Below are 26,873 nucleotides of genomic sequence, written 5' to 3'. Positions count from 1 at the left end.
TGTAACCACTCAATTAACAATGGGGTGTGACCATCATTTGCGTTGATGCATGCGAGCATCGACGACGCCTTGAAGACGCCAGATGATTGAATACAAACTGGGGATGTTGTTCCAAATGTCCAGCAAAGATTATGCTCCCTGACCGGCTGGGCACTAATTGGTCTCAACCAAAGACTTGTCCGAGCAGTTCATGTGGCAGTTTGGTATCGATTCTGTCGATACACAAACCGAATTGCTTGTTTTGTTGACGTGAAGTCGCACGTGACATTGGTGTTGCGGTGATGTAGACATCTCGATAGAAATAATATTGTGTTTCAGTGAACATTTAAGTATCTTGCAATTTTTCCGCCATTCTTGTTCGCGGCTTACCCACGGCACGTAGACGTTAATTTTATAAGCACCGGACAGCTAAACATTCATTGTGAACTGTTTACATTAAAAAACACGTGTGTGAGTGTCATGCTCCAAACAAATATCCCAATTGTGCGGCGTGCATGAAAATTCATGTGCAGTTGTGAATCACGACATTTAAGTCGATGATATGTCTTCATGGATATGTATTGAAAGATGCATTATTTAAATTCAGAATAAATTAATTTTTAGTGAACTTGATATGAAGCAAAGTTATTTTATACTCGTTAATGTGTTTCTCTCATGATTTAATGTCCAGTGTCATTCCATGAATGCCGTTAAGCAAATGGTAAATTATTTTCCTCTCGTCTTATACAGTATGCCATCTTTGATGAAAAATTCCAGTCTGCATACAAGTCAAGTCACAGTACTGAGACAGCACTCCTTCGGGTCCACACCGACATCCTGACATCTTTTGGGCAGCGGAAAACCACTCTTCTTGTTCTCCTTGACCTCTCATCTGCCTTTGATACTATTGATCACGCAATTTTATTACACAGACTCAACACACGACTTGGCATTCGGGGAACAGCTCTCCAGTGGATCCAATCCTACCTGTCTGACCGGACCATGTCTGTTAAGATCCATGATCGTCATTCTACAACATGCAAAAGTCACTATGGTGTACCACAGGGTTCAGTCCTTGGACCTCTGCTATTCACAATTTACATCCTGCCAATTGGAGATATCATCCAGAAACATGCTCTTAACTTCCACCTCTATGCGGACGATAACCAGATCTACATTTCCTTTAAAACTTCCGAGCTGTCTCTGAACCTCGCCGCCCTTGAGCGCTGTATTGATGACATACGATCCTGGATGAGCTTCAATTATCTCAAACTCAATGAAGAAAAGACTGAGTTTTTAATCCTTGGTTCGCGACAGCAAGTAAGAAACTTTCACCCTGACTCTGTATACCTTCATATTGGTGATACCACTGTGTACCCAACTGCCAGTGCCCGTAATCTCGGAATCACCTTTGATTCAACAATGGCCATGGACACTAATATTTCACTAACCAGCAGAGCATGCTACCATAGCATCTATAACATCAGTAAAGTCCGCCATCTACTTGATACTCCAACAGTTAAATGGTTGATGTAATGTCTTGTGACATCCAAACTGGATTACTGCAATGCATTGTATGCTAATCTTCCCATGAAAGCCATATCAAAGCTACAACGCATTCAGAACTCTGCAGCTAGATGCATCTCTTAAGTTCCAAGATCCAATCATATCAGTCCTGTCCTCAAAGCACTACATTGGCTTCCAGTCTCCTTTCGTATAAACTATAAGATATGTATCATCACTCACGACTGCCTCAACAATAGCGACTATCCAGACTATCTCAAAGATCTTATATCCCTGTACTCTCCAGAGCGTGCTCTCCGATCCTCTGGTGGAACTCTACTGTATCAGCCTCTGTCTACTTCTGCTATGTCTGACCGTGCCTTCTCCTTTTGCAGTCCACAGTTATGGAACTCTTTGCCTTTGAATCTGAGAAACTCTGCTTCTAAGGAAACGTTTAAGTCTCTCCTCAAAACCCACTTCTTCACTTCAGCTTTTCAATAGATCTACTGATTGTTGGCATATGTACATAGACATTACATTTTAACTTTGTCACAGCGCCAATGAGCAACTGTCGATGGATATTAGGCGCTTTACAAATCAATTATTATTATTATTATTATTTGACTCCAGGGCCCACTTGCACAAAATGATCGCTTTGTGCAAGTTAACCATGGTCATTACACCATCAAACCGGTAGACAACCTAAAGACACCAACCTTCTATCTCCTGGTAGCTCCCATCTTTGGCCTCATCCCGGGCATATGAGACCACGCTGGTGACAATGAAAAATAAAAATAAATAAAAAGATTGAAATAAGAGACAAGTTAGCCTACAGATAAGCTGTGATACATTTTCAAGTTACATCGTGTTAAACAGCTTGTATATAGTTTCGCCGTTATGGCCACGCAATCATTGCGAAGAGAGTAACTTTTTATTCATTTCACTTGAAGATGGCAGATACTCACCGATTTTGAATGGGTCCTCACTCTGAAAGTTACAACGTTGGGCAGGTAATTATGCATACAAAATGCAAGATGAATAACAGATGACTCCTTGTCATTGCATACCTTGAACCTAATGGTAAATAGGTTGAAGTATGCTGTGATATTTGACTCGTTTCCTCTTTCGCGATACAGAAGTTTAAATAAAGCTGCACTGGGGTAAAAGAGCCAGTGTGGCTCATGATTTGAAAAGGTCAATCAGTGCTTAACGTTTCTCAGAAGTCACACCTTGACGACAGAAACAAATTAATGTTAGTGATAAGTTATGACTTAACAGTATGTCCATTAAAAGTTATCCAAATAAAAAAATACGAACTGTTTTCAAGAAAGGGTTGATTACATTATTCATGAAATGATTCTCAATTACCCTGTAAAATTTAAGAAGCGTAATCCGATATAAATGCAATGGCGTTGAATGACTAATTAATATTTACGACACCAACCTTCTATTTCCTGGTAGCTTCCGTCTGTTTCCTCGTCCCGGGTATATGTGACGACGCTGAGGGAAAGGCATTAAAAATGATTAAAGCAGAAAGAACTAATCAAGGCAAACTAGTCTTCAGATAATCTGTGATACACTATCAGTTTAACTGTATATATACAGTTTTATTCATCTGACTATGCAAGGTCAGTGACATGATGAACAGCATGTACTCACCGGTTATGAATGTATCTCCTCTCTGAAAGTTAGAAATGTCTTTAGATAATTATGGATACATATTTCAAGATAAATAACAGATAAACTAATTAATCATTTCATTGCATACCTGTGAAATGATAATATATATTTATTTTTTTCCATTCCTAACATCGTGTCTGACCTACTGTATTTCCGAGAGTGAAAGGTTATGCATATAATCTCAGAAGTATTACTCTTCCTTAAACGCTGGTGTCAGACTCACTTTCCTCACACAGACTTGGTTTTGATCATTGTGATTACTAATAATGGCCACCAAGGACAGGGAAGCATAGCCGTCTTTTCGTTTATTCAAAGTCAACGACAAGGAAGAAACCTAAATAACTGATTAGACCTAGTAATATTGATAACAACGATGATCATTACAGCCACCCTCCCAACCCAGACACACACTACCCTCACCAAGACCGTCATTTTCATGTTGTTCTAAAGGTAAGACACTGTGGTTAACAACAACAACAACAACAACAACAAAAACAACGACAATAACAACCTTAATTAAACAGCTATTCATCCCATTAACGAGTGAAAACAACAATGCCGTCCTTGTTTCGCGTATATCGTATTGATAATTTTTTTCATTTGATAGATTTTACCTTAATATTGAGACTCGAACTATTCCCACGTGATAACACACACATAGCTGTACACATCACATACCGTGATTACAGTAGACTCCAGGAAGAATTTTAAACCCAGAATATATCTTGTGTACAATTCAGGAAAAATAATTGTTTCGTTGACATGAATCGATCAGCTGTATACAGGACTCATTCGTAGTTAACGAAACTGAAGGGCGGTTTCTGATATCTTGATCAATGGTCACTAATGTGAGCAACGGCCAACAATGCCTGGTGCAAACAACCAGTTCATTCATGTATTCATTAAGAAGATATAGAGCTTCCGAACGTAGATTTGAAACTTGTAACATATATTCCAAACCGAACGCTATAACTCTTTACACTCTCATTAAATATTTGATTTTTACGTGTTTCTCCTGAAATATACTGCCACATTTACTGGCCCTAACGTAGAAACCGCAGCACGTTATTTAGCAACGTTAATGAAATGAGATCCATATTTGAAATTGTCATACGTGCAGGATTTCCCAAAAAGTGCTTCTGAATATTTTGTTTGCGGTAATCTGGTCTTCATGGCCTAGAGTGGATCCAACACTTCTGGGGACCAATCAGAATGCAGGATTCTAAAATATTATGATAGAATAGTTAATGTGACTCTCACGTTGTACTCATTCACACTCACACCACACAGTATTACCTTCACGTGTCTGTTTTCTACGAACAAGAAATATGACGACCACAGCGGTGACGACGATCAGGACAGAACAGACAGCAGCGACAGGGACGGTCGAAGCGACGCCAACTCCAGTAGCCTCTCGTGCTGGAACATTAAAAATGCAATACTTGCAGTTTATTATGTTTCTAATCTTATTTTCCCTTGGAGAGATAACTTCTAGGATTGTGTTCGTTTGTTTGTTTGTTTGTGTGTGTGTGTGTGTGTGCGTGCGTGCGTGCGTGCGTGCGTGCGTGCGTGCGTGCGTGCGTGCGTGCGTGCGTGCGTGCGTGTGTGTGTGTGTGTGTGTGTGTTCGGCGCTTGATCCATATTGTTAAATGAATGGGGGTGGGTGGTACAATCAGAACGTTTGTGTGTGTGCGCGCGCGCGCGTGTGTGTGTGTGTGTGTGTGTTCGGCGCTTGATCCATATTGTTAATGAATAAGGGGTGGGTGGTACAATCAGAACGGCTGATCCACGGAATATATCATACCAGAGCTATTCTGTGTCTGCACATGTTTTGGCGGGTGTGGTGTTCTTTCTTGTTATGCTTATCGGTAGCCTTATATATAAGTCTATCGCTACTGTTGTTTGAGTCTTACAGAAAACGTCCAGCGTCAGGTTCCGTGATGTATTCCCATATCTGTTGTTGACACAGATCTGTCTACAGCTGGTATATACAACACAGCCTCCCTATGTCCTGTGATCTCCCTCTGTCTGGATGTGTCCCACCAGGTCACAGTGCAGGCGGGGTGACAGTCAGCAGAACACCTCACTGTGAGAGGCTCACCTTCTTCTGCCTTTAGCCTGTCACTTGCACCGTTAAACTGTATCTGGTCAGGTCCATCTGGAATGTTTGATGTACTATGGTCACTAGTTCCCCACTGTATCACCAGCTTACAACGGAAAATGCTACTGCACGTGATTACCGTTCATACTGATCCTGAATACTGTGATGTACGCGTACAGTTTGGTTTTGTAATATATGTGTTAAAAGCGAATTAAACGTGCGGTTTGTTTCTGTGACATGTGTGTGACTACTGGAAATGGGCCAGTGTTGTACAAAAGGGAGGGGTAGGATGGGGAGGGAGGGATGAATGAGTGAGTGAGTGAGTGAGTGAGTTGGGTATAACGCCGCTTTTAACATTATTCCAGTAATTTCACGGCGTGTCAGCTTAATGTGGTAGGAAAGCTCGAAGTGATGCAGGTCTTAGACGTTTGCCACTTCGGTGAAACCCACGACAATGGGAGCGTCACAAGCTTTAGTAACCTCAAGTGCTGGAACATTTAATAAATAACAAAAGCATTGTTTAGGGTTCTAATGTTTCTGATATATAACATATGGAATAAGCGGTCACTTTAATTTGTAAATGTGGTGAACTTCAGTAAAATTGTCGCAAATCTTACGAGATATCGTAGAAGTTTCGTTTGTCGAATTAGGTAGTAAATAAACAATCGATTTCTGTCTTTAATACAGATCTTTGTTAAGTTGATTTTGAATGAACAGAAACGCTTTGCCATTTGAAAGAATCTCAAGAATCATATTCATCAGAATACAGTCAATGTTACCTGTTTAAATGATTTATCATCTCTGTGGGTTTAGAGAAAGTTGAAATGAATGAAAACGAAAACACTGTATCACTAGCTAAACGGAAAATGCTACTGCACGCGACAACGGATCTTTCTGGTCCTAAATAATGTGATATACGAGTACAGTTTGGTTTTGTAATATATGTGTGAATAGCGAGATAACCATGTGCAGTTTGTTTCTGTGACATGTACGTGTGTGACTACTGGAAATACACATGTGACGGAGGGGCCAATATTATAAAAGGGGGAGGGGTAGGATAGGGAAGGAGGGATGAGTGAGTGAGTGAGTGAGTGAGTGAGTGAGTGAGTGATTTGGGTATAACAACGCTTTTAACAGTATTCCAGTTATATCACGGTGTGTAGGCTTTATGTGTGAGGAAAGCCCGAAGTGATGCAGGTCTTAGATATTTACCACTTCGGTGAAACCCACGAGCACGGGTATCGTGCTGACAAACCTAGAGACATAATCGGGGCGAACCTGGATTCGAACCAACAATCAACTCTGCGCAGCAAATCGCGGTGCCTTAGACGACTGGGCCCTGGAAGGAGGTATGAAAAGGAGAGGTACAGTGAAGGGTTGAAAAAGAGGAAACGCTGTAATTTTCACGATCAATTAAGGTCAGTGTTTCTGAGGGAAAACCCGATCATAAAATATTGAGGTTATACACACTATGCATGATGACCTTGACCTTGACAGTCAACCCATCTTATTACAGAATAATCAGTTTTACATATGTAGTGTTGCTTTAGAGTAATTTGGTAAGTACGTATGTGATAGACAAAATTGGAGCCAACATGTTACAAATGATTTCGTTGTATCATGTGCAATGACAAGATCTTATTTCATGTTTAAGACGAGTGGTGAGGTAGACTAGTGGTTTAAGCCTTCGCTCGTCACCTCGAAGACTCGGGTTCGATTCCTACATGGGTACAATGTGTGAAACTCATTTCTGGTGTCCCCTGCCGTGATATTGCTAGAATATGGCTAAAAGTGGCGTAAAACCGTACTCACTCATTCATGTTTAAGACGGATCCTCTTAAGTGTTCCAAGGAATATATCCAAAGTTTTCTGAGGAGAGGAGATTGGCACTAATATTATATTTTTACCTAAATTAAAAATGCACTGATGCGGTGGCCATTTGAATTTGTCGAACCTCCAATCAGCAAGCGGATGTACAACCTAGTATGTGAACATGCATTTAATATGCTTCATTGCTAACAGACGGACCGACCTGTGGACAACGGACGTCGGACGAAGCCCATTATACAATTTTACACTGACAAAAAAGGGATCGTTTAACTGGTGATTAGCAAGAGTGCATATAGCGTTCATATCTGATCGTACCTGCAAGGATTTCCTCCAGATAGAATGTATACAAGTATTCTCAGAATTCTCAGAAAAGAATGTACAAAGCAAGTATCATAGCGTACTGGAAAACTGTTGCTTTTGAAACAGGAGTAAACGTGGCGATAAATAATAACAGTAGCGCACAACTGACAAGTCAAGATTAGGTAAGAGCTATAAGTTTGCTTATGATCTAATACATGTTTATTTTATTACGGAATTTGCATTTGCAACGCGGGTGTGTGCTAATGTTGCATGGCCGTGGTTTACAGTGAAGACGCATGGACGCTTTCAATCGATTGAAAGTTGAAAGATTGATATGTCGTGGCCCAGTGACTGCCATCAAGCCTATCACAAGCGTCAAGGGAAGAGCACGGCGTCATTAGCGTCAGATACTTGCGTCATTGGCGTAACATGTTCAGTGACAAGATTTCTTTCAGATCTTATAGATAAGTCGTGTCTGGAGTGGTTTACAATGGAAAGTTTACATACCTGAGAAGGTAAATGAAAGGTGTTTAAAGAGAATATTTCAAGCTCTAGCTTTATAGGGCCACTACATCGGTCTGTAGTAAGGACGATTTAGCATAGTAACTTAGCCATTGTGAATTAGAATACATCCTTTCTACCTAGATTTTCAACACGTGCAATAGATATTCTAAGAACAACAGTATACCATATTTTAAATTATGCTTCTTAAAACAGTTCCAATAAAAACGCCGTCTCCTTGAATTAATATATTGTTGTTGAGACTACATTCAAATTGTTAACAGCCATAAATGGTGTATGAATATGGAATATGTACCTCGAGATATCGCTCAATGGAGGTTGGACTGAGGTTTCACTATATGCTATTCAGCAATGTTCGTTCAACATGTCATGGTATTTGGTATATGTTTAGTTTGTAATGTTTCATTTTTACCTTGATTTTGGATTTGTGCTTTACCATGCTCATAACTCATCTAAAAATGTAAACATCTCTAGACCGCCTCCGTGGTCAAGTGGTAGAGCGTCCGCCCAGAGAGCGGAAGGTCCGGGGTTTGATCTCCGGCCGCGTCATACCAAAAGACGTTAAAAGATGGTACTTGTTGTTACCCTGTCTGGCGCTCGACATAAAGGGCCTAAAACAGGGACTGGTCAGCTCGGAGTCAGTATACTGAGTCTGATTGGGGTATTCATGTTAATCTGCGGCATGGTATCTCAGTGGGCTAGCACTATAAATCGGCATCAGTCCGGCCTAGTAGAAGCAGCCACACACACACACACGTCAATGCACGTCGCTGTATAGGTACAATAATCTTGGACGCGACGTTAAACCCCATTTCACCTCACCTCACATCACCGTAAACATCTCTCAAATTGCCAGACTGATAAATATGTATGCTTCGTCTTGTGATGACATCACATTTCGTGCAATCAATATAACTTAGTGTTTGTATTTTATCCTGTGTATATATGCTGAAAATATATGAACATCAATGCTGACAGTAAAGTTTCAGTCTGCATTGATATTTAAAACCCTAGACAACATATCCAGGTGCCGTGAAAATATTTGTATAGTGATCATGAATTTTCTATATACCTTCTGAAACTGCAATGAATATGAAGCGGAAACTTTTCACAGCTGATTTTGACTTTGGTGTCTATTATACCGACACGACCCGCCGACATACTTTGAAAATACTTCCGAACATAAACGTTATTATGAACAATGCACAATGCTTCTGAAAATACAGTTCTCACAAAACTGTAGCTCAGAACCACAGTTTGAAAGATAAGATACTTCGTTCTCATACCTTAAACAAGGTAAGTTCTTACTCACACTGAACCTCCATTACATGTCCGTGACTCCAGTCAGACTCCAGCCCCTCCTCCAAAGCCTGGCAGGTGTAGATGTCTCCCTGGTTCTCTCTGCTGATGTGGGTTATTGTCAGGTCATCTCCACCTGTGTGAGACCCGTCACCAGATCCTAGCAGGGTCCTGTTCCTCCTCCAGGTGTAGGTCATGTTCAGTGGGGGGTGGTCCGGGGCCAGACTCTGGGAGGAGGAGGAGAATGTCAGGGTGACATTCTCACCTGAGACAACTGAGGCACGTCCTGTGATGTTAGGTGTGGTCGGCTTCTCTGTTAAAATATTAATATTTCAAAATAAACCAGTCAACCAGGACCATAGAATTGTGTCGTTTTATATATCTAGTAAATGGAGTTTAAATTAACAATGTTATATCATGATGTCTTGACCATTATATTACTGTAATATTCGAACCTCGTTACATCTATATTTTACCACCAACAACCGTTGAGGGTATTACCCCAAATCATGTCAGTATTCCAACATTACACTTTACTCAAATTAAATTGTTGCAGTTCATTTCTTCATTATGTTATGCCATGGAATTTCCTTTGTAGCCAATGGCAGGAGGTTTTGAAATCTTAAAATTACAAATGAAAGTGATAATTCCCATGGCACATTTCCCGTGACACAACTGCGAGGCATAAGTGATGAATGTGACGAGCATGAGCTGCCTTGCGAAATACTTGAACCCTCCTGACCAAAGGTGTATGAAACATTAAAAAGTAATATACCACTCCTATCTTTATACTTCTAACGGTTTTACTTTCTTCCCAACTAAAGGGTCTGCTACCAGTGATTACTTTCTGGTATTGTGTATTTATTACCGCAATGCAGCTTAATGCACTTTCATTTCTTGGAATATTATTCTGTTAATCACACGTAATACTTACGTGATACAACGAGGACCTGTCTACATCCAGGTACCATCATATTACTGCTTGTTTGACATGAGTAAGAACCAGCGTACTGTACAGTAGCATTGTAGATGGTAAACCTCAGCTGTCCGGTCTGTGATAATGAGTCCTCCCCTGTGTATCTGATCCTGGTCATGTAGCCGGTGTGACTGCTGTTTAGTACCTCTACACGGTGTGACTTAGGCACGACCACTAACAGTTTTATCGAACCATTCCTCCATACGAAATATGTGACGCTGACATTAGCTGGGTTCATGGTTTTATTAACATCGTCGCCAACACGTGTGACGGTGTGTGGGTAGTCAGCTGTCACGGAGGACAGACCTGCACACAGAACAAATAATAATGATTAAGCTTATGCTTATTAACATTTGATAGAAATTGTAAATTTTGCGAATTATTAATGCAAAATACGAATTTAAGCACAGTTCAATATAATGCCAAGTTATGTTGTGAAGACCGATACATACCACACACATATATCCCTCCAGACACCATGAAAAACAGATACATAGTCACCAGCGTGTTGAGTTAATACTGAGTTGATACAATTTGTAATTTGTCTGTAAAGCTTCAAAAATTTAGTTTCGCTCGATGATATTTCCGTATAAAAGTAGGTCACTTCCCCTTGTACGTGAAGTTGTGAAAATATATCACTGTCTGGATACCCTACATTTCTCTGTGGTTATGTACCCCGTGGAGACCCGGGTAAGAATTAATCATAATCACGTTGTTGCTCGTTTTGAAAAACTCACTTACCTGACTGATTGATGCCACTGATCGAGGCTCGTGCTATCAACCACGGGTTTGCCGCACCAAGACTTGATTGTTAACAGGCAGCCATCATGAATCTGGAATACTGCCGACTGTGAGGTCAAACAGCAAAATTAAAAACAGGCAGAGTGCCGTAGTAATGAGTGATTATATCATTTCACCACATGCAGTATACAGTATACCAAGTGTCGCGTGCGGTCACGACGCTCTGAAAGTAGTTTATCAATCATCTTTTAGGCAATAAAGATAAACGACAAAGGTATATCTTGTTGAACATCTTAGTGATTTAACGATGCAGTGACGTCTTATCAGTTACCAGTTCAAACAAATCGTAATCTTAATTCCCTGTTGACTACAACCCTACCTAAGCACAAGTGGGTAGTAGACGTAACAACGGTGCTTACGCAGCCGATAGCGAGCTCGAGTATGGCTTCTAATGTTCTATTTAGGGGTGCACCTTCAGAAATTGTTTTGCTATGATGTAGTTTATCGTAAAGATAACGTTCAACCTCACGTTCTGTGTATACTGTTTAAGAAAATATACTTTTATCTAACTTGGAGTTGGGCGATAGCAGGCGATGTAATGTTCTCCAGTCCTCTTCAGACAGTTTTGGAAAGAATTTTGTTTCCAGCTTTGCCGTTTTGTGACACTGTACATGTTCGTTCCGCGAAATATATAATCAGTTGCATTTACATATTCATATAGTTTATTGTCTAAACTCCTTTCAGTACAAATTACAAATTAAAATAATTGCAGTTTGTTTTCCTTCGTTCAGTTGCAATTCTCAGCGAAAACACAAATTGAGTTCTTGTGATTGAAATGTGAACGAATGAATGTAGCGAACGTTGTCCCGTAGAAGTCAGGTCTCACAATCAGCCAATCAAATAGCAGCACCTGGGCTAACAAATAGGGTTGCATATGAAGATAGTGTAGTATGTGTGAGTGAGGTGGGTTTAACGCCGTATTACAGTATTCCAGTTATATCACGGCGTGTCAGCTTACTGTGGGAGGAAAGCTCGAAGTGATAAAGGTCTTAGACGTTTACTACTTTGGTGAAATCACGAGAACCTGACAGACATAGAATCATAATACGGGCGAACTGAGATTCCAACCCACAATCACGGGTTTTCTTGCGTGCCCAAGGGAGGCCACTCTGCACCGCGAATTGCGGCGCCTAAGACGACTGAGGCACCCGTGTAGGTTGCGCATATACAGATAGTGTTGCATATGCAGCAAGTGTTATATTGTTAGTGAACGTAAAGAGTGGTGTTTGTGAATGTAACGTTGATTATGTAGACAGTGTTTACATACTCACAGAAACAAATAACTGTGCTTCATATAAAATAAAAATTAAGTTATTCGGAAATTAAATAATGCATCATTCAATACATATTTGTGAAGACATCTCCCCGAGTTAAAGGTCGTATTTCATAATTTGCATGTGCATGTTAATAGACGGTGTACAATTTGGATGTTTGCGTGTTTGTTGGGAGCGTTAGTTTGATACTCACACACGTGTCTTAAACGTTTGTTTCACCATCGATAAATAACGCTTGTTCAGTCCTGAAGATCAACACGACGTTGCCAGATATTTCAATGTTCATCGAAACACAATATCATCTCTTTGGAGGTCAACAAGACAACCATATTCGGTTGGTACATCTACGGAATCGATACCAAACTTTGCCACAATAACAGCTTGGACAATTCCTGGGTTGAGACCAATTCGTGGCAGAAATGTGCGCAAGCAGTCGAGGGAGCATGACATCCAGTCCCGACATCCAGCGGTTCGCCGATTTTCGTCACGTCACCGTCAGCCACTCCTAGCTTGGTGCAGACAGCATATGTGGTTCGGAAGACAAGGCTGGGACAGTATACTGTTCACAGATGAGTCCAGGATTTCATCTGGACAGCTCTGGTGGTCGTGCACGAGTCTACAGGCGTCCAGGGGAATGTTAATTTAGCGACGCTTGCGTCACTCAATATCGTCAGTTCTAGGGTGGGAGCGTTAATGATATTTTGAATGGCGTACGCTACAACGACGACAACGATCGAAATCATGTTCCACCTTTTTCAAATGCAGGTATGTAACGTCACTTTGCAGTAGGATAATGCCCACCCACATGTTGCACGTCTTGTGACATATTTTTTGAGGCAGCATGTGATTGCTGATCTGCCCTAACTGGCTGTTTCTCCAGACCTGTCCCCAATAGAACATATCTGGGATGAAATGGAGCAACGCCTACGAAAGGATGAGAACCAGCCGCTAACGCTTTTTGAATGATCAAATATTATATCGTTATTTTGTTATCACATTAACACCACTTTACATGACGCACAGTTACTTTTTCCCCGTTAGTATATACAGATAATCAAGAAACTGTACGAAGTGTTATACAATGACAGCAAAGCAGCGACACGTGTCCTTCACAACGACAACGTGTTAAGTGTGGGATGGGTTTAACGACGCTTTGAACAGTATTCCAGTTATATCACGGCGTGTCAGTTTGATGTGAGAGGAAAGCCCGAAGTGATGCAGGTCTCAGACGTTAACCACTTCGGTGAAACCCACGAGCATGGGTATGGTGCTGACAAACCTAGAAACATAATTGGGGCGAACCGGGGATCGAACCCTCAATAATAGGTTTCTGGCGTATAGAAACATCGGGATTGCACCAAATTCATAGGTAACAACTTGTTAAGACAACCCAGGCGTATTCGTTACTTGTTTGCTGAGGAAGTAGATTCGTTGACCTTGTTCATTGGGATGGCACATGAATCGTGACAATTTCCGTATCAGCCATGCCATCAGAGTAGTGTGACATATACCAGTTGTAACCACAGCAAACGACATCACTTCAAGTGACAAGAGCTATTCCCTTATGCTATCATTCAAAATATTAGAGTGAGTGAGTTGGGTGTAACGCAGCTTTTAACAGTATTCCAGTGATGTCGCGGCGGTTGGAGGAAAAGCCCGAAGTGATGCAGGTCTCAGACGTTTACCACTTCGGTGAAACCCACGAGCATGGGTGTGGTGCTGACAAACCTAGAAACATAATTGGGGCGAACTGGGGATCGAACCCTCAATCATAGGTTTCTGGCGTGCCCAAGGGACGCAACTCTACACAGCGAATCGCGGCGCTTTAGACGACTGGGCCACCCCTAAACTATAAGAGGTATCACCAATCACATATGCCAGTCGTGACAAAAGCTACAATCAGCAGCAGCACAATGTTACCACTTGAATAGGTGCCCCACATGTCAGCCAACAATCAACTCTGGACAGAGTGATTAAAACATGGCTTCAGTCACTGTCCCATATCATGAATCGAGCCCTGTCCTTCGGCGTTATGATCGATTTTTTAACCACAAAACTATCGGCGCGCATCTTTTCATCACTTGATAACTACATGTAAGACATCATTACATTGATGCCCTAATTTGCGCTAAATTGTACGCATTCCAGGTGAATCATAATAGGGATACAATGTTACACGCTTTAATGTCTTACGACATCTGGTACATGTATTCCCAGATCGATATATGCAGTGGGTGTGTGAGAGAGGGGCCGTGCTAAAACTTGTAAGTGACAGAGTGTAGCCCACCTGGTGAATCGATAAAACATGGGTGGTATACACGTACGAGTTACCTCCCTTTAAACTTTTCAAACATGTTTATCTTGCTGTCAGAGGTGCTTTCATGAGTTTCAGCCATAACATGGCGTGTCTGCGTTATACTGGAATAAATGTAAATATAAACATCATGATTACAGGATCTATGCATCACTAAGGGACGCAACTCCTCAAAGCATGTTGAGGTGCCTTTTACAACACCTTCTCTTCATCTTCCGAGTATGCACGGGTGGCCCAGTCGTCTAAGGCGCCGCGATTCGCTGTGCAGAGTTGTGTCCCTTGGGCACGCCAGAAACCTATGATTGTTGGTTCGAATACCGGTTCGCCCCGATTATGTTTCTAGGTTTGTCAGCACCATACCCGTGCTCGTGGGTTTCACCGAAGTGGTAAATGTCTGAGACCTGCATCACTTCGGGCTTTCCTCCCACATTAAGCGGACACGCCGTGATATAACTGGAATACTGTTAAAAGCGGCGTTAAACCCAACTCACTCAATCTTCCGAGTATCTCTTTCTCTTCATCTCTCGCCGTCTCTTTCCTAAGATCTTCCTGTCATCTCTTTTCCTTCAGCTTCCATCGTTTTAAGTAATGACACAAATGTAATACCGTACCAAGTTTCATTATTTCATTGTGAAAACTATATTGATTTTATCATAATATACAAGGTTTTCTTAAACAAATGAAAATGTTTATATGAAACGGATTTATTTATCCAAATTTTGACTTTTTGATATGAGTTCAAATAATCGGCTAGTCAGTACATGTTGCAATTGGAACTGCATAATAGCTGTCAGAAACAGCAGCAACATTGTAAAGGGGATTATTTTCTAAACACGAGGATATGTTTAAGTGTGCTTTAAACACAATAAGAAGTCTGAATTTGAACACTCCCATGACAGCGGGGCCAGGGAAGGAGTTCTAAACCGGGTTAGAGTTAAGCTCCCAGGTCCTCGGTTTATTGCTTGTCATAAATTATTTGGTTGGTTGGTTTGTTGTTTAACGCCGCACTCAGCAATATTCCAGCTATATGACGACGGTCTGTAAATAATCGAGTCTGGACCAGACAATCCAGTGATTAATGTCATGAGCATCGATCCGCGCAATTGGGATCGATGACATGCATCAACCAAGTCAGCGAGCCTGACCACCCGATCCCGTTAGTCGCCTTTTACGACAAGCATAGTCGCCTTTTACGGCAAGAATGGATTGCTGAAGACCTATTCTACCCGAATAAATGACTCAACTGATTGCCGTCGTGCACCGAGGACGTGGATTATTGTTCACGCTACCTGCCACTAGTTTGTCTGGTTCAGAATTGATTCTTCACAGGTCGACGTGATATTGCTGGATTCATAATTTCTGCCACACACACTCTTAATATTATATATTCTTATATTCTATAAACGTCTGTCACGGGTCTAACTGGTTCGGGTACAGGTAACCGTGTTTCGATTAAAATATTGTTTCCAGATTAGAAGAGCATCCTATGCTTGTCCTAAGAAGCCACTAAGTGGATCAAGCAGTTATGCTCTGTGACTCTGCATTCAATAAGCTTATGGTTGAACATCACTTGACACAGGTCTTAAATGTGACCCCTTTCAACACTGTGAAGTATAATGTAGTCATCTCTACAACATGTCTGCTCGTGTGTGTTCCCCTAATTCGTAAGGGGCGATCGGGTAGCCTTGTAGTAAAAGCGTTGTTTGTCAAGCCGAAGACCCGGGTTCGATTTCCGACATGGGTACAATGTGTGAAGCCCATTACTGGTGTCCGTGATATTGCTGGGATATTGCTAAAAGCGCCGTAAAACCAAACTCACTCACTCACTAAGTTGATCAAGCAGTTATGCTCTGTGAATTGGTTGACTGCGTGTCATCGCACCCATACCAGTTGTTGCTCATATCAATCGCTGGGTTGTCTGGACTACACCAGAGCACATACAGGCCGCCATCATGTACGTAGCTGGAGAATTGCTGTGTGCGGCGTTAAGCAAACGCACATGATTACATCCCGTTTTTGTCTTGCTGACCTCTCTGTCTCCACGATATCCTACAAGTAGCATGCAATAAGCTTATGGTTGAACATCACTTGACACAGGTCTTAAATGTGGCGCCTTTCAACACTCTGATGTATAATGTAGTCATCTCTACAACATGTTCTGCTCGTGTGTGTTCCCCTAATTCGTAAGGGGCGGTCGGGTAGCCAAGTGGTTGAAGCGTTCGCTCGTCACGCCGAAGACCCGGGTTCGATTCCCGACATGGGTACAGTGTGTGAAGCCCATTAAAGGTGGCGTCAAACCATACTCACCTAATTCGTAAATCGATGAAACTGATATTAAACTAGAAAGTTAAACTTATTACAATTTAGTTTTATTCATATCAATGTTTGACGTATACGTGGCATGTAATATCATTTGAAACTAATTTAGTATTCCTGTATTTTCTATGCACAAATTACTTCCAGGAATGCTTATCCTGAAGGTCGGTGGTTGATCCCGGGCCACATCATGACAGATGACGTTAAAGATGTTACCTTGTTACCTTGGCTGACGCTCGATATGAATGCTATACATCAAGAAGCGGTCGTCCAGGAGTCAGTAGCATGTTTCACGCTGGTTGGTTGATGTTGATTTGTTGTTTAACGTCGCACTCAGCAATACTCCAGCTATATGACGGCGGTCTGTAAATAATGGAGTCTCGACCAGACAATCCAGTGATTAATATCATGAACATCGATAACTGACCAAAGACTGAAGTGTTGCAGGACTCTTACCACTTTATTGAAATCCACGATCACAGGTATAAAGCTGACAAACCTTGACATATAATCCGTGCGACTTTGATTCCTGCATGCCAAAGAGATGCCACAATTTCAACTCATTTGTTCATTCGTCACCACTCGCCCCTTTCCGTAACCCCTTACGATCAAATTATGTTATGGACGACAATATTTTAATCTGAATGCACGTAAAGACTGAGGTACTTTGATAACAAATAATCCAGAGTACTTAAATCAATTATGGCATAATGTGATAACTTATAATTATAAATAGTCAATTTGATATTAGAATGCACATGGTTAACAGAATTGTGTTGTGTGAGTTGTAAAGACATATAAGAGTCATGCATGGTAAGAGATTTAAATCTACACACGTGCGTTTGTTTACATTCAGTTAATGGCTCAATTTACAATAATGTGTTCTTCCTTTGAGTTTTAACTGGATTTCTAAACTGAATTCAGTTTAATGTTCATTTGAATATGTACTATGAAGCGAAAAGTATTCTGAAGTAGATGATATAGCCACCAGTTTCAACACAATATATATTCATATATCATATAATGGGTAGGTATTCCGGCGTGATAAAGGTGGCGAGACGTGTAGATGTGGAACTGTTCCCTCATACGAGGCTGCACCTGGTACTGTGGTCCTCTCTTGAGGAAGCTGAAGGGTGGAGGCACGTGTAGATGTGGAACTGTCCCCTCACACATGGCTGTACCTGGTATCGTTTTCCTCCGTAGAAGAAGCTGAAGAATGAAGAGACCTGTAGATGTTGACCTGTTCCCTCAGCAGTCGGTTACTGTAACTAATTACATATTCCTCACTTACATTAATCCAATTGATAAAGGACATCTACTTAATATATGTCATCACCAGAAACACATTTTGTTAACACAAACGAGGCACCTATGACTTATATATGTTGGATTGTATGTGATCTGATTTTTAAAAATGTCCATGAAAGAAAGCTTTGCGGATATAATTTTATTATATATATACCTCATGCCATGACCATCTGTAAATAAACACTGTTTCATAATAAATTAGTTTGATGTACTATTGTTACATGTAAATCTACTAATTCTATCTAAAACAAGAAACTATTACATCTGAAATGTGTAATTCAGACCTATAATTAATGTTGTTGCTTGATAGGTTACCTCTAAATCTACAGATCAAGGTTTCAGCCAGTTAACTCTCACAATATATTTAGAATTTGATGAAAATTTTCTAAAATATTTATTCGGGCTAAAGGTGACACTAAATCAAAACTGTCAACGTTTTGTTCCAACAAGTCCATTGCTACAATGTTTTCCGTAGTTCAGAATATTGTAGCGTATACTATTTCTATTATCCTGAACTGTTATGTACCAATTGCGTGTTAAACGAAATGACACATTCAACAGGACTATGGTAAGATTAACAGGAATATCTACCAAAAAAAGACTTAGGTGTGTACCAGGAACTTTAGCAAACACACCTCGGAATATACATAGCGTAGTTGCTATGGCTCAAAATGTACATGAAGACATGCCAACATCTCACCAATACGGCCCTGATCCTGTTCTGAGCAGGGCATATATTGATAACTTAAAACGTTGAGGTCACTATATTGGTATCAATTCTTAATGAAATACAAATATTGCATTCAATAAATTAAATAAAAACGTGTTTATCCTCTATTGAAATACACGAAACAAGTTATAATTACCTAGCACAAGGCCTCTCTGAAAACAAAACATACAAGAAATGACAGGCGAAGACATGTATGCGTAGATATTAAATGAACGGAAAGTAGTATGGATCTTTGAGCATGTGGTCATCTTGTTTCCCTTTTTCATTAATGATTGTCAAATTCATGATACAAAAGATAAAAAACAACGAGCTAAAGTAACTTCTTGTATGCCCATGGGTGAAGAAAAAGTTGTGCTTTAAAGAGGTGTCCCTAGTTTGAGTAAAACCTTCATATATAAATTGACCTGTGACGATCCGCGTTTGAATTGTTCTTCAGCAACTCAAGCTTGCCGTCATACTTGACGTAAGAGGCGACTTTGCTTGTCGTAAGAGGCGACCGATGGGATAGTTTGGTAAGGCTCTCTGACTTGTTTGATGCATGACATCTCATCTGAATTGCGTGGGTCGATGCTCGCGATGTCAATCATTAGTTTGTCTGGTCCAGACTTGATTATTTACAGACTGATGTCATGTAGCTAAAATTTTGCTTTGTGCGGCAATAAACAACAAACAAACATACATAACTTATGATAATATATTAGAGGGAAGTAGCACCTATGTTTTAAAGAAAAATGATACTATCTTTCTTTTAAAATAATATTGAACATGTTATATATCATCAAAGTTTCACATTATTATTCAGAATAAAAATATGTCGGAGTTCATGTATGTGTGATTGTGATGATTTACGTTGGCAAAATTAATAATAAAGAAGAAATTGTGTGCACCACAACTGAAATTGCATCCATTAAAATAGAAGTTAATTTGTTCTGCCAATAGAGCAATTTTATTTTTGGGTTGTGGCCCTGCAGTGATGAATTAAACAAATTAGAATAGAACAGCCATCCAGTACACAATGAATGTTGCCATCGTGATAACAACGCAGATCAGTTTCAGAAATGGTTTGTGTAAGATTTTCCGTTTGTACATGAAGTCTAATGGAGTAAAAGAAGGCGACACAGAAAGACCAAATTAGCATAGGACAGTCATCCAGTATACAGTTACCCCTTTACGATTTCTTACATTACACAAATGTTACCATTGTGTTATTGAATATCGATTACAAGAAGGCGACACAGTAAGCCAGAAATACCAGTTGGTCTTGCCTGATGGTCACTCGCGCAGAGGAAGACTATTACCAGATCATGTGAAGAAGGTGAACTGTTTTTTAGAGTTCATTGATTACGTTTAGTCGCATAGACTTACGGCTGTGATCTTCCTGAAACTGTTTTTCATTATCCTCCTTATTTCGTGCTTTAACTCTGAAATATAGATACGTTTGATAGATACATCGCCGACAGCATTTACAATGATCAATAATAATGTTCATAAAATGTCACCCTCAAATATCAAAAGAAGCTGGTTGATAGTAATAGTATGAAACACATACACACACGCACACACAAACACACACAAACACACGCGTGCGCAGACACACACACACGCACACACACGCACACACACACACACACACACACACACACACAAACACACACACACACATAGATACATGAATTCTTCAAGATGACATTACCTTTCTTCCCTCTTTTGCCACAAACAACAGACAACGACGACAGGTACAGCGACGGTTGAGACAACAAGCCCAGGATGTGAACCAGCTACAAGAGAACGAACTCAAAGATACATTTGTCAGCACTGAACAGATAGTACCAAACAGTGCCATTATAATAGCACAACCATATCTTGCAATCTGTTTGAAAGTGGTCCCAAAGATGTATGTGGAGTCATACTAATTTTGGTTGCGTATAAATTTCTGAATTAAGTTATTGTTTCAATTTGGATATTTGGATATTTGATATTTGATATAACTGGAACACATGGAATTATGCTTTTTAAGTTACAGGTAAGATGTGATTCATATCAGATTATGTAGTTTAATTTCAATATAATCTTATAATGTATATCCAGCTTCAGGGTCCTTGATGACATGCCATGTGTATTGTTGACGTGACAAGTGTATTGTCCAGACACAGGTCTGTCTACAGCTGGTATATACAACACAGCCTCCCTATGTCCTGTGATCTCCCTCTGTCAAGATGTGTCCCACCAGGTCACAGTGCAGGCGGGGTGACAGTCAGCAGAACATCTCACTGTGAGAGGGTCACCTTCTACTGCAGACACGTGTCTGGTCCATCTGAATAATAGAAATAATCTAATCATTTTTCTATCGTAACTGATCACCTATATCACTGCACAGCGAATCGCTGCGCCTAAGACGACTGGGCCACCACTTAACAAAGTAAAAACAACCTTGAACATTAGCAGATTAAATGAGATATGCATTATATGCAAACATTCTCTTTCTGTACATGATACTTTTAAAATCAATTCCACATTAACTAACTTCAACTCACACAGAAATTCAGAGTGTATCCCTGACTCCTGTCTGACAGTAACCCCTCTCCTTCAGTTTGACATGACGGTCTTGTAGACATCCTTGTCCTCCATTGGATTTAGGATGAACATATGAAACATCATGCTTCAGGTTCAAGTACCAAATTTAATTCAGTGTGGTTCAAATTATGAAAACAACTGTTTCGTTTATGTCCTAACCAACTCATACTACGTCTTAATCAATAGAAATACAAAACAATACATTAACAAAACAACCTTTCCACTCACACAGAACATTCAGAGTGTATCCCTGACTCCAGTCTGACAGGACGCCCTCTTCTTCAGACTGACACGTGTAGACACCCGTGTGCCCCTTGGTGACGTTGTCTGTAGTCAGGACTGCCCCCTCCACGTGTACTCCGCTCTCCACCCTCCTGTTGTTTCTCCTCCAGGTGTAGAACATCTTCAGGCTATACGGGTGCAGAGACCGGTCTAGAGGAAGACTCCGGGAGAAGGAGGGCGTGTTCAGGGTATACGAGTACGGAAACCGGTCTAGAGGAAGACTCCAGGAAGTGTGGAGATGTTGAGGTTATACGGTTACAGAGACCCTCAGCTGTCCGGTCTGTGATGGTGGGACCTCCCCTGTGTATCTGATCCTTGTGGTGTAGCCAGTGTTACTCCTGTTGAGTACCTCTACAAGTCTGTGACTTAGGGACGACCTGTCTTACAACTTCTGAACCATTCCTCCATACGTAATATAGGTGGCTGACATTAGCCGGGCTCGCGGTTATGTTAACATAGTAGCCAGCACGTGTGACAGTGTGTGGGTAGTCAGCTGTCACGGAGGCCAGACCTGCACGCAAATCAAATACTCATCATACAAACCTATTGATTAATGCATATTGACAGTTGACAGAAAGTTGAGAATTTATTCAAGAAAACAACAACAAAAGAACAACTATATATAATGCCAAGTGTTGTTGACGAAGACAGATATATACCACACACATATAGTCTTCCGGCCACAATGTAAAGCAGAAACATCGTCGCCATGATGTTGAGTAAACACTGACAGATTTCAGCTGCTGATGTAATTTGCGAGTAATGGGTCACACAAAATGTAGTTTCACTTGATCACATTTCCATATGCATGAATTATGTCCTTGTTTTCTGAAACAGTAGTGAATGAGCCGAGTATAGCTATTCTAGTGTTGATGGATATTGAATATCATTTTGTGATATAGGCCTCTAAATGGTGTCAGTTTGGGTATACATCTATTATATATATATGTGAATACTCTGACTGTATCAGCATTCTATTGTTCACGCCTAATTACTCTAAAGTACTTCAAAATGCAACTCTACAGTTGGGTAAGGTGGCAACAGTACAGAGCCAGTGACATTACAACTGGGTGGCTCTGAAAGCCACCTGGCAATTCACCGCTCCATGTAAAGGGAGACAACTCAATAAACTTTCTTACCTTTGTGATTTTGTGAAATTGTCTGCTTGAAGCTTTAGTCTAAATCACAAAGCAGAGGCTACGTTTCTCTATCTTTTCTTTTTTTTAACTTTTTGCCATCACTACTTGTCCTGTGGAAAGTATGCGTGTTTTCAAAAGGATAATATCTACGCTGACGTCAAGTTTCTGTTATCAAAACGAACTCGTGTCGTAAGGAATGAACATTGTAATGTCGACATTAGAAAACACATGGATAACAGAATTGAGTGTCTAACTTGGACGTAGCTGAGACATTTTTAAGGTTTTGGCAGCTTTGGAGATATAAATTGTAAAACAATTTAGCGAGGACACTAGCTTATCAGTATATGTGCCCCTATCTGTGCTTCTCGAGCTGAGGCCTTTCTCAAAACAGTCGGATTTGGCCGAAATATGTCCAGATTGTTGCCTTGTTTCATTTTGGCGTTGTGTGTACATCTGACTTTGCACTTTGTAAGGTTGTGACAGGACCGGCAAAATGTAAACAAAAATGACGTCTCAGACTAGGATTAGAGTAATTTTTCCTTTGACAGTTGCTCTAGCGGGCGGACAATTGGATCGCCGCAAAAGACAAGAAGAAACAATATTGTAAGTCATGAATTTTACCTATATATCGTTATATCGCTGCCTAAGATTTTTCGGTTGGAACTGTTGTTACCATCCGACTGACACATCATTTACCTTCTGACATAATATGTTAATGGGCACATTCCAGAAAAATAGTGAGTGAGTGAGTGAGTGAGTATGGTTTTACGCTGCTTTTAGCATTATTCGAGCAATATCACTTCGGGGACCACAGCGAGACATTCCCCAAATCTATAATTACAACGTAAAACTTATATCACAAATTGCGCCTTACATATGAAATTGACTTGCACAGACAGTGAAGGATACATGTATGTTTTTTTAACATAGCTGGCAATACAACCTATTATATGAAGGGAAACCTTTTTGTTCCCAACAATTTACCCATCTCCGACCTAAAACAAACTTACATTTAACCACATTTTTTCGTCCTTCTGTACAAAACGTACATAGCTAGCATGCATTCATTTGAAAAATCACCATCGCAAGATACAAATGGAAATACAGCCATTGTTTTATTTAATATTTATTGCAATACAAATCCCTCTCGTACATAAAGTAAACACTGACAAAACCGAAACTTCGGCGTTTCTAGATACTTGAAAAAGGTGAATTTATTGTTCATTGCATTGTAAGAGAGTATATTTGTTTACTGACCTTTTGCGTCCTTACAGCCAAGAATAGCAACTCCTGCCACCTAATCTGACACAGCAGTGAGTAGACAGCAACAATTGGGACGATGTCGTCTAGTTCACATCATCTTCTGATATTAGACAAAGGTAACACGCATGTGTAGTCAATCTGATACTTCACAGGAAAATAACTTATTGTTTGGCCATTCCTCTGACCCATGTTTTATCAAAACAAATTCATTTACAGGAGACATAGAGACACGCACTAAAAGAGGGGCGGTGTAATCACTCAATTAACAATAGGGTGTGAACACCATTTGCGGTGATGCATGCGAGGCAGCGGCGACGCATTGAAGACACCAGTTGATTGAGTACAGTCTGGAGATGTTGTTCCAAATGTCAACCAAAGAGTGCCCGAACCGAGACAGCATAACCCTGGTTCTAGGCATGTCGTAGGCGTTGTTGTATCTTATCCCAGACATATTCTATGGGGGAGAGGTCTTGAAAAATTGTCCTCAGAAAATAGGTTACAATACGTGTAACATTTGGGCGGCATTATCCTGCTGCAACGTGATGTTATGTCCTTGGATGTTCACTAAGGGAAGTACCTAATCCTGAACGATGTCGTCCAGGTTGCCTTTATTAATGATGAGCTGTTTTCTCCCATGAGCTGTGACGCCACCACATACCATTACATTTCCACCCCCAAAGTGATGACGTTTAGTAACACAGTCGTCACTAAAACGTTCTCCTGGACGGCTGTAGACACTTGCACGACCATCAGAAATATTTAGATTAAACCTGTCTTGTCTTCTGAGCATCAGCTGCTACCTACACCAAGCTAGACGTGCCTGACGGCGACGTGGAGGCAAAACTGGGCGTATCGCTGGACGTCGGAGCCAGACGTTGTGCTCCCTCAACTGATTGGTCTCAACCCAGGAATTGTCCGAGCTGTTGATGTGGCAGTCAAACGAATGGGAATTAATTTCCTGTTTGTTTTCTACAGTATGCCATCCTTTATGTTTTGTCTCCTGGTATTAGCTTCCCGGCTTCAGACGGGAGGTAGGCTGACTTACATAAAGTCGATAGATCAGTACCAAACACGGCAATTCGAGTTTTGGGATTACACAATCAAATGAGCACACAACCAAAATTCTCCTGGGAGCTCCCTTCTTTGTCATCATTTCGGGAAAAAAAAACGATACATTTTCCAGTTACTTTGTGTTCTGCATTGTATATATACTTTCGCTGTTATAGCCACGCAAGGTCATATCATTGCGTAGAGAGTAACTTTTTATTCATTTCACTTGAAGATCGAAAGATCTGAAAGTTATAACGTTCTGCAGTTATTTATGTATACAAATGGGGGATGAATAACATTGTCATTGCATACCTTTAAACTAATGGTAAATGATATGTGACTCGTTTCCTCTTTCGAAGCTGCACTGAGGTAAAAGAGCCAGTGTGATTTTAAAAGGTCAACCAGTGCTAAACGTTTCTCAGAAATCACAACTTGACGACAGAAACAAATTAATGGTAGTGCTAAGTAATGTCTTAACAGTATGTCCATTTACAGTTATCAAAATCAAAGAATATGAACTGAAAAGGTTGATTACATTATTCATAGTCTGCTCAATTACAATACGGCCCAGCCGCCTCCTCGCACCTCTTGGTAAGATTGCCAGGTCCTTTGTGGCAGATTCGTCTGAATTCTTCAAGACGATTCATGACATCCCCCAGCCAGGCACCTTAATCAGCTATGACGTAGTCGACCTGCCCCCTCACTACTGTACCCCGGGACAAGTCAACTGATATCATCAGAACCCGCAATGAGGAAATCCACCCATCCCTAGACACCCGCCTTACATCCGACTCATACACTCCTGTATCAGCTCAACATACTTCACCTGGAGAGATAACATCCATCAGCAACCTCACGGCCTCCCAATGGGATCCCAACTATCACCATTGATCCCCGAGATATTTATGACCCACATTGAAGAAAAAAACCTGGAAACATCCACAATAACCGTGACCAAGGCTATAACCATCAACTCATCAAAGACCCCAATCAGTCATAATTCTTTTGTTTATATTGCTGACTTTTTCCTTTTGTTTTTACTACTGACTTCACCGGTCAACATGTTTACTGCCCTTTTGTGTACATAACAGGCTTCTCCACTCCAGTGTAACTACATCTGATATCGACTCTACTGCATAAACACTGCCTCCTACCTGTCAACCATACTCTGTACATCACTTGCTTGATTACAGTGTTAGAACCTACACCGAAAAGTCACTCATAATTGTAATAAAGAAGTTGTTCATCTATATAACTTATCCTTACGTAATTTCCTTTTACTGAGTAGGAACAACACTGTCAAAGCTAAGACGTTTCCAGATACCTTAAAAAGTGAAAATATTACTGATTGCAGTTTAAGAGAGTAATATCTTTACTTATCCTTTTACGGGTGTCATTAAACAAAAATAACGTAAAAATGAAAACTTGGTAATAGGTTCACAGGTTTATTAATATCAGGTTATTGTACCAATGGATGGTGTTAAAAGAATCAAATAAACACAGTCTCCGCTGACAAAGATCACTGATTAATTAAATCAAAACAAATACACTAGTGGCTTAGCTTAGCAACTGTATTCCAGTAATAAAATGAGATTAGCTGAAACATCATTTAACAAGATAAAGACCAGATGC

At 40.5% G+C, this 26,873-nt stretch overlaps 1 protein-coding gene across 1 annotated transcript; it reads right to left on the bottom strand.

Annotated features, from left to right (window-relative positions):
* Window positions 1-5,017: 5,017 nt before the first annotated feature.
* On the bottom strand, window positions 5,018-10,308 carry LOC125381458. Its single transcript, XM_048398009.1, has 3 exons — window positions 10,218-10,308; window positions 9,228-9,527; window positions 5,018-5,320 (listed from the first exon to the last, which is right to left on the bottom strand). Exons 1-3 carry the CDS (start codon window positions 10,306-10,308, stop codon window positions 5,091-5,093), a joined length of 621 nt encoding a protein of 206 aa, XP_048253966.1. The 3' UTR covers window positions 5,018-5,090.
* Between the last annotated feature and the right edge of the window lie 16,565 nt (window positions 10,309-26,873).

Source organism: Haliotis rufescens, unplaced genomic scaffold (assembly GCF_023055435.1).
Source record: "Haliotis rufescens isolate VD_foot unplaced genomic scaffold, xgHalRufe1.0.p SCAF_18, whole genome shotgun sequence".
NCBI classification, from domain to species: Eukaryota; Metazoa; Mollusca; class Gastropoda; order Lepetellida; family Haliotidae; genus Haliotis; species Haliotis rufescens.
The sequence above is the reverse complement of the archived record's forward strand: the minus strand, read 5'-3'. Positions and strand labels throughout refer to the sequence as shown.